Below are 8,830 nucleotides of genomic sequence, written 5' to 3'. Positions count from 1 at the left end.
CACTAGGCATGCCGACCAGGGGCTTTATTCATCGATAGTCATGGCCCGAATGATGCAGTCATGTCCAAGAATCTTGTGAGAGCTGCACGATCGATCGAGCCTACATTGAACGGCATGTGGCAACGGAAAGTACGTAATGTGCTGTACAGCTCTCTCGTGGTCCGTTCTTACGCCGAATCTTATTACCATCTGGCGTGTCGTCCGAATGGAGCCCGACTCGCCTTCAAGCGGATGCTGAAAAAATAGGTTAATGCCAGCTTTCTAGTTTCAACCGGACCATTGGCCGAGAGCGCCTATAAAAGGAGCGGCGCGCCACTGAGCTTCTCTCACGTCCTCACCTCCTGTCTGCTCTCATCCTCCACAAACACTCTCAAAATGAGGGCCTTCTCCTACCACGCCGCCGTCATGGTGGCGCTCACGCTGGCGACGCTGCTGGCATTGCTGCGAGTGTGCGCCGCCGGCAACCCGCCGTTCTCGTGCGGCCAGGGAGCCCCGACGCAGGGGTACGCGTTCTGCAACCCGGCGCTGCCGCCGGCGCAGCGGGCGGCGGACCTGGTGGCGCGGCTGTCGCTGGCGGAGAAGGTGTCGCAGCTGGGCGACGAGGCGCCGGGGGTGCCGCGGCTGGGCGTGCCGCCGTACAAGTGGTGGTCGGAGGGGCTCCACGGGCTCTCCTTCTGGGGCCACGGCATGCACTTCGACGGCGCCGTCCGCGCCATCACCAGCTTCCCGCAGGTGCTGCTCACCGCCGCCGCCTTCGACGAGCAGCTGTGGTACCTCATCGGGCAGGTATGCAACGCACGCCGCACCCTCCGCTGGAAAGCGTAGTTACTGGTCCGGGTGGGAGTAGGTAGGATGGGGTGTGGGACACGGTCCGGTCGAATCCAGCGTTTTGGACTCTCTCCCACCAGTCGTCGAGCGTACGTCGTGGTCGTGCTCGCCTGCTTCGTGGTCTACCAGGAGACGCCGCCCCGGCCAGCAGTTTCGCGATGAAGGACACTCTGATGGTGACCTGGTGGCCATGACGTGGAGGCAGGTGCACCTCCTCGTTTGGTTAAGCCGGACCAAAAACAAAAAAAACTCGGCGTAGCGGTGCATAAGTACACCTTTTTGAGAGGAAAAAAACGGTCCGGGTAATTCATTTGATCGGTTCGGACGCAAAAGAAAACCAGTAAGAAAACCGCATGCATGCATGTGTATGGCCGGGTCGCTTTATTTTTAATAAAATAATTAAAGTGAAAAGGTAGTACGTAGGAGTAATTTTTTGCGAAATATACGATAATTCGGGAGGCAAACTGTTTGAAAGTTTATAAGCGTAAAAAATGGCAAAGCAAGGGTAAAATGTGAAATTCAGTCTAAATTTTACAACAGAGATAGAAAATCAATATGTTACCTCATGCATGTGATTATATCTTGATTTCGCAAGGTAATTAGCTAGTACTTAAGGCTCCATCAATTAACCCATACTAGCTCCACTTCCGTGCTAACAGGACAGAAACGGACAACTTAATTTCCGGTAAACCGAAAGTGCAGATGAAAGTAACATGATTGCACTACAGGAAAAGGTCGGTGTGCAGCAAATTGGTTCATTGGGATCGCTACCTATCGATAAGCGAGCAAACATGCATGCATGTAGGCCTACACCTACAGCCAGCTAGCCTTTTGTGCGTAACCAACAACCTATGTTTATTCCTGTGCTGGCCATGGCTAGAGTGTAACCACCACCAAATACGTATTGTACAGCGTCCTTGGTGGTAGCTAGTGGAGTTGCTGGTTTGGGCCGGCTCCGATATTAATCAGTGATAATGTCAGCTACTACTTAATTAGTACGAGGTTGATAAATCTCAGTCGACTAAGATTTAATCAAGTTTCTTTAAAGGTTTTATACAATAACAAAATGCGGCCGTGGTATGTTTGTGATTCGGTAAAAAAGAAAAGAGATCGAGCTTGTGGTATGGTAAAGAAACAAAATTGGCAAGCAAGCAATATAGACAACTGCTCTAGGTTTTCTCCTTGTAGACACAGTCCAGAGACCATAGACGTAATTCGCAAGGTTCGACAGCGATGCTGGTAGCCTTTTGAGAACCACTTTTGACTTTGCCCGGGATACGCAAGAAAGCGTGAGCAATTGGCGTTTTGGACACAATCATTGTCCTGGTTACGGAGTGATGATCCATAAGTGTAAACCTTCTCATTCATGCCACACGTGCCCGTCTTTGTCACTTGTCACTGTGTGGCCTCCCTCCATGATCCCTTGATCTCATCGATTGATTAGCTAAAGTGAACAGTAGTAGAGCTCTTTTTAACGGGGTTGGTACTTTGTACTCCTGGCAAAAGTGATCCCACTACTGCAAGCTGCGCATGAACCAAACGCGCGTGTACCGCAAGCATCTGTCCTACTCAATCTAGAGTCCAAATTGCCTGCCATGTGAATGAAATGCAGTACTTTTTTTACCTGTGATTATTTACTAACGCGATCGATGGGTGAAAAATGGTTTGTGTAGGCGATCGGGACGGAGGCTCGGGCGCTGTACAACCTCGGGCAGGCCGAGGGGCTCACCATCTGGTCACCCAACGTGAACATCTTCCGGGACCCGCGGTGGGGCCGCGGCCAGGAGACGCCCGGCGAGGACCCGACCACGGCGAGCAAGTACGCCGTGGCGTTCGTCCGGGGCCTGCAGGGCAGCTCGCCGACGGTGCTCCAGACCTCGGCGTGCTGCAAGCACGCCTCGGCGTACGACCTCGAGGCCTGGAACGGCGCCATCCGCTACAACTTCAACGCGAGGGTGACGGCCCAGGACATGGCGGACACCTTCAACCCGCCGTTCAAGAGCTGCGTGGAGGATGGCCGGGCCAGCTGCGTCATGTGCGCCTACACCATCATCAATGGCGTCCCCGCCTGCGCCAGCAACGACCTCCTCTCCAGGACCTTCAAGGGAGACTGGGGCTTGAACGGGTACGTTTCGTCGGACTGTGATGCGGTGGCGCTCATGCACGACGCGCAGTTCTACAGGCCCTCGCCGGAGGACACGGTCGCCGTCGCCCTCAAGGCCGGTGAGTGCAGCAAAACCACCAGAAAGGTCATCTGATCTGTTGCAGTTAATATTGTGAGAAATTTTTGATGTAAAAATGTTGCGAACTGTTTGCAGGATTGGATTTGAACTGCGGGAACTACACACAGGTGCACGGCATGGCCGCGGTGCAGCAGGGGAGGATGACGGAGCAGGACGTGGACAGGGCCCTCCGTAACCTCTTCGCCGTCCGGATGCGGCTCGGGCACTTCGACGGTGACCCCCGGGGCAGCGCGCTGTACGGCGGCCTTGGCGCCAAGGACGTGTGCTCGCCCGCGCACAAAAACCTGGCACTCCAGGCGGCCACGAGCGGCATCGTCCTCCTCAAGAACGACGCCGGCATCCTCCCGCTTCGCCGGGGCGCGGTGGCGTCCGCCGCCGTCATCGGCCATAATGCCAATGACCCCGGCGCGCTCAACGGCAACTACTTCGGCCCTCCGTGCGAGACCACGACGCCGCTGCAGGGGCTCCAGGGGTACGTGCAGAACGTCAGGTTCCTGGCCGGATGCGACTCGGCGGCGTGCGGCTTTGCCGCGACGGGCCAGGCGGTGGGGCTGGCGGCCTCGTCGGACTACGTGTTCATGTTCATGGGTCTGAGCCAGGCGCAGGAGCAGGAAGGGCTCGACAGGACGAGTCTTCTGCTGCCAGGGAAGCAGCAGAGCCTCATCACCGCAGTTGCCAACGCGGCGAAACGACCGGTGATCCTGGTGCTCCTCACCGGCGGTCCGGTTGACGTGACATTCGCCAAATTGAACCCCAAGATCGGTGCAATTCTGTGGGCCGGCTACCCTGGTCAGGCCGGCGGGCTCGCCATCGCCAGGGTCCTCTTCGGAGACCACAACCCCAGCGGCAGGCTGCCGGTGACGTGGTACCCGGAGGAGTTCACCAAGGTGCCCATGACGGACATGCGGATGCGCGCCGACCCGGCCACCGGATACCCTGGCCGGAGCTACCGCTTCTACCAGGGCAACGCCGTCTACAAGTTTGGTTACGGCCTCAGCTACTCCAAGTTCTCTCGCCAACTAGTTGTCTCCGGTAATGGTAACAAAGCACCGAACACGAATCTGCTCGCCGGCCTGGCCGCGACGCGAACTGCCGACGGCGGCGCGAGCTACGTGGTCGAGGAGATCGGGGCCGACGGGTGCGAGCAGCTCAAGTTCCCGGCAGTGGTCGAGGTGCAGAACCACGGCCCCCTGGACGGGAAGCACTCGGTGCTGATGTTCCTCCGGTGGCCCAACGCGACGGGTGGGCGTCCGGTGAGCCAGCTGATGGGGTTCCGAACCCAGCATATCAAGGCCGGCGAGAAGGCCAGCCTCAGGTTCGACGTCAGCCCGTGCGAGCACTTCAGCAGGGCGAGGGAGGATGGCCAGAAGGTGATCGATGGAGGCTCACATTTCCTCAGGGTCGGCAAGGACGAGCACGAGATCAGCTTCGAGTCCTGAATCCGGAGCCCATTCTGGCACCGGTAGAAGACGAACTGCAGTGAAGTTATTTATCAGTAGTTACACACAATTTAATTATTGGGTTAAGTTATAATTCAGTTGCCTCAGAAATACAGTAGCATTGAGGCATGCATTAAGGAAAGGTTAAGGGAAACACCGAGACATGTTTTAATACTCCCGAACTTGTAACGTCCTCGATGCGATTATATCTCCCACGTGTCGAAGCATGACTTAGAGGCATAACTGCATTGAAAACAATGTCGCAAGTGAGGTAATCTTCACACAACCCATGTAATATATAAGGGAAAAAGATACATAGTTGGCTTACAATCGCCACTTCACACAATTACATGAATAAAGCATTACATCAACCAGATACAATCAAGGTCCGACTACGAAATCAAAATAAAAGAAGAACTCCAAATGCGATAAAGGTCCCCGATCGATCCCAACTGGGCTCCACTACTGATCAACTAGAACAAAACAACACAAAGGACAAGATCTTCATCGAGCTCCTCCTGAGCTTGGTTGCGTCATCTGCAAGGACTCATCGGCACCTGCAAACTGGTTTGGAAGTATCTGTGAGTCACGGGGACTCAGCAATCTCGCACCCTCGCGATCAAGACTATTTAAGCTCATGGGTAAGGTAAAATGTATGAGGTGGAGCTGCAGCAAGCGACTAGCATATATGGTGGCTAACATACGCAAAAGAGAGCGAGAAGAGAAGGCAAAGCACGGTCGATAAAAGTATGATCAAGAAGTGATCTTAGAACAACCTACGTCAAACATTACGCCAACACCGTGTTCACTTCCCGGACTCCACCGGAAAGAGACCATCACGGTTACACACGCGGTTGATGCATTTTAATTAAGGTTAACTTCAGGTTTTCTACAACCGGACGTTAACAAATTCCCATCTGCCCATAACCGCGGGCACGACTTTCGAAAGTTCAAATCCCTGCAGGGGAGTCCCAACTTAGCCCATCACAAGCTCTCACGGTCAACGAAGGATATTCCTTCTAGTAGGAAGACCCGATCAGACTCGGAATCCCGGTTACAAGACATTTCGACAGGGTAAAACAAATCCAGCAAAGCCGCCCGATGCGCCGACAAATCCCGATAGGAGCTGCACATATCTCGTTCTGAGGGCACACCGGATAGGTCAAGCTACGAGTAAAACCAACCCTCGAGTTGCCCCGAGGTGGCCCCGCAGGCTGCCCGTTTCGGACCAACACTCAGAGGAGCACTGGCCCGGGGGAGTTTAAAATAAAGATGACCCTCGGGCTCGCGAAAACCCAAGGGAAGGTTATAGGTTGTTAGTACAAATGGTAAAACTAAGGTTGGGCCTTGCTGGAGAAGTTTTATTCAAGGCGAACTGTCAAGGGGTTCTCATTATTACCCAACCGCGTAAGGATCGCAAAATCCGGAAACATAACACCGATATGACGGAAACTAGGACGGCAAGAGTGGAACAAAACACCAGGCATAAGGCCGAGCCTTCCACCCTTTACCAAGTATATAGATGCATTAATTAAATAAGATATATTGTGATATCCCAACAAGTAAACATGTTCCAACAAGGAACAACATCTCCATGTTCCAACAAGGAACAAACTTCAATCTTCACCTGCAACTAACAATGCTATAAGAGGGGCTGAGGAAAGCGGTAACATAGCCAAATAACGGTTTGCTAGGATAAGGTGGGTTAGAGGCTTGGTTCAACAATATAGGAGGCATGATAAGCAAGTGGTAGGTATCGCAGCATAGACATAGCAAAAGAGCGAGCAACTAGCAAGCAAAGATAGAAGTGATTTCGAGGGTATGGTCATCTTGCCCGAAATCCCGCAAGGAAGAAGAACGAGTCCATGAAGAAGACAAACAGACGAAGCCAACGGATCCTCACAAACGCAACGTTACCGGAATACCGAGAAGAAGTACACCGGAAAGAAAGCAAACAACATAGTAAACAATCATCACATAAGCATGGCACGATGCACAAACAAGTATGATGCATGTCCGGTTTAAAGAGGCATGGCATGGCAAAATGCACAAACGACACTACAAGTTAAGTTGAGCTCAATATGCAACTCCGTTGCATATTGACGAAACACCACGTGACTTATTTAGTTCGATCTTGTTTATGTATCCAACAATATTAAATGTTGTTAAACATGGCAAGAGGGTGAAGCAAAATAAAACTACCTATCTAGTCAAGTTTAAATGAGGCCGGAAGCAACGAACAACAATTCCGGTAAATCCCCATATGCATATTATAGATTTGGTATTGTTCTGCCCTAAACACAATTTTAGGGTTGTTAAACATGCAAAACAAGTACACCATGTTAAACTAGGCATTTTTCTACCCCATTTACGTATAAAGTTTATTACATTCGGAGTAACGGTTATTTAGTTATGAATTAAAGCATTTTAACATGGCATAGGAGCAAATTTAAACAAACAGCAATTTAAACATTTTAAAGGTGCAAGAAAATTGAATATTATTAATCTACACAAAATTCTAAGCAAGTTTCATATATTAAGTTTTTACATATGATGCATAGATCATGAGTTATAATATGCATGAAGACTAGGGACTAAACTGTAAACTGGCAGTCTCTTGGATAAATAGGAAAAATCGCTATGCGAAAAAATACAAGTCCCGGGCTGAATCTTAGGCGGCCCAACAGTGCAGGGAGCTCGGGCTGCTCACATTGGGCTTTTGAGGCTGGCTGGGTGAGGAGGCACTGGGCCTACTGCGCGCTTGTGGCCCAAGAACACAGGAGGCCGATTTGGGGCGTTGCGGTTAATGCTCGACGGCGTGCAGGCTGCAGCAGTCGCCTCGTCCCTGCTCGCGTGAAGCAGAGGCGCGGCGAGGCAGTACTTGAGCGGCTGGAGTCCGGAAGCGGCAGCGCAACGGCGGGATCCGGCGGAAGAGGCTAGTGGATCCGGACGCGTGGCGGCGTTCTCCGGCGGGGTGGCGCGACCGACAGAGCTGAAGGAGGCAGGCCCGCTGGGGAGGCACGAGGCGAGGCGTTGGACAAGTGGGCGGTCAACGCGGCTCCAGGTGAGCGGGTGCCTCGTCCTGGAAGCAGAGGACGCAGTGTCTAGGCCTCAGTCGACTGAGACTTCGCGAAGTCTCAGTCGGCTGACGTCACCTGTTTTTTTTGTGCTTTATTGTCCAGCCCATACCATGTCACATCTGATTGCTTTTTGGGCTGTCCTGTTTGTCTTTGCTTTATGTGTTTTTGAGTTGAGTTGGGCCAGAGATTAGGCTGTATTTTTGTTCCGTGCTGCTGCTCCATTACTACGTGTGGTGCACTGGCGTTGCCTAAAAAAAGTTGCCTAAAAAACGTGTGGTGCACCGGCCAAATGTATTAGCTTGTTGTTTATGCAAAAAAAATTAACATGTAGTTACTATCAATTTTGTCCAGTTTTACTTTTCATTTTTCTCCTTCCATTCTTATTTATACTATTTTTGCTTCTAGAAAATGTAAGCATTAGTCATGATATTTTTTTAAGAAATATGTTCATGCATTTTCACAAATATTAATCATGTATTTAAAAAAAATTAGAGTGCCATTAGAAAATGTACAATATTATTTAAAAATATTCATCATGAAATTAGAAAAAATGTTTAGCATTATTTAATGATGGTCTTACCTTGCATTTTTTCTTAGATTGGGTCTCATCTATTTTTAATTTTGCTATCATCAACAAATTGACAATGGTACTACTAACAAAATAAGAGAGCCAATCATATTCAGTTACACATGCGATGCAGAGGGGCAACTGGATTGGTGTGTCACGTTTAAAAAAAAAATAAAAACACCTCTTTTTAGAGAAACAGAAAAATAAAAATAAAAAGATATTAAATAAGAAAAACAAAGTAGATAATGGGGTGTGGATACGGTCCAGTCGGTTGAGATTTAAATAAGTCTTAATCAGCAGGCATCAGGGCAACATGCAGGTGTAGTCCGAGATGACATTTGCAATTGTAGGCCTAGGTGTGACACTTGCAGTTGCATTTCTAGTGTCGGACATGCAACTGGCCCACTTCCTCTCCCGCCGCCCCCTCCAACAAAACAAAGGTCTAGTTGCAACCATGTTGGGGGACATGCAGTTACGGTCGGGTGCGGCGCTTGCAGTTGCAGGGCTGTTGTCGAGCTTGCAACTCACATGCCCCCTCTCCTGGCATCCCCTCTGACAGGACAAAAAAGTCCAGTTGCAGTCGGGTTAAAAGACATGCAGTTGCGGTCGAATGCGGCACTTACAGTTGCGGGGCTGTTGTCGGGCTTGCAACCGGCCCACCCCCTCTTCCGG

The 8,830-nt window shown here is 50.9% G+C and overlaps 1 protein-coding gene across 1 annotated transcript; it reads left to right on the top strand.

Moving 5' to 3' along the window:
• Positions 1-321: 321 nt before the first annotated feature.
• Positions 322-4,748, top strand: LOC119284876 (probable beta-D-xylosidase 7). The gene is made up of 3 exons (XM_037564044.1): positions 322-786; positions 2,502-3,051; positions 3,147-4,748. Exons 1-3 carry the CDS (start codon positions 376-378, stop codon positions 4,508-4,510), a joined length of 2,325 nt encoding a protein of 774 aa, XP_037419941.1. The 5' UTR covers positions 322-375; the 3' UTR covers positions 4,511-4,748.
• Positions 4,749-8,830: the final 4,082 nt, after the last annotated feature.

Source organism: Triticum dicoccoides, chromosome 4A, assembly GCF_002162155.2.
Source record: "Triticum dicoccoides isolate Atlit2015 ecotype Zavitan chromosome 4A, WEW_v2.0, whole genome shotgun sequence".
Classification (NCBI taxonomy): domain Eukaryota; kingdom Viridiplantae; phylum Streptophyta; class Magnoliopsida; order Poales; family Poaceae; genus Triticum; species Triticum dicoccoides.
Note: the sequence above shows the minus strand (reverse complement) of the source record. Positions and strands in the feature narration are given on the sequence as shown.

Excerpts from the sequence above, each read along its gene's own strand:
- LOC119284876 (XM_037564044.1), top strand. The coding sequence starts at position 376 with ATGAGGGCCTTCTCCTACCACGCCGCCGTCATGGTGGCGCTCACGCTG. Across the intron at positions 787-2,501 it reads TGTGGTACCTCATCGGGCAG|GCGATCGGGACGGAGGCTCG; the intron begins GTATGCAACGCA and ends TGGTTTGTGTAG. Across the intron at positions 3,052-3,146 it reads CGCCGTCGCCCTCAAGGCCG|GATTGGATTTGAACTGCGGG; the intron begins GTGAGTGCAGCA and ends AACTGTTTGCAG.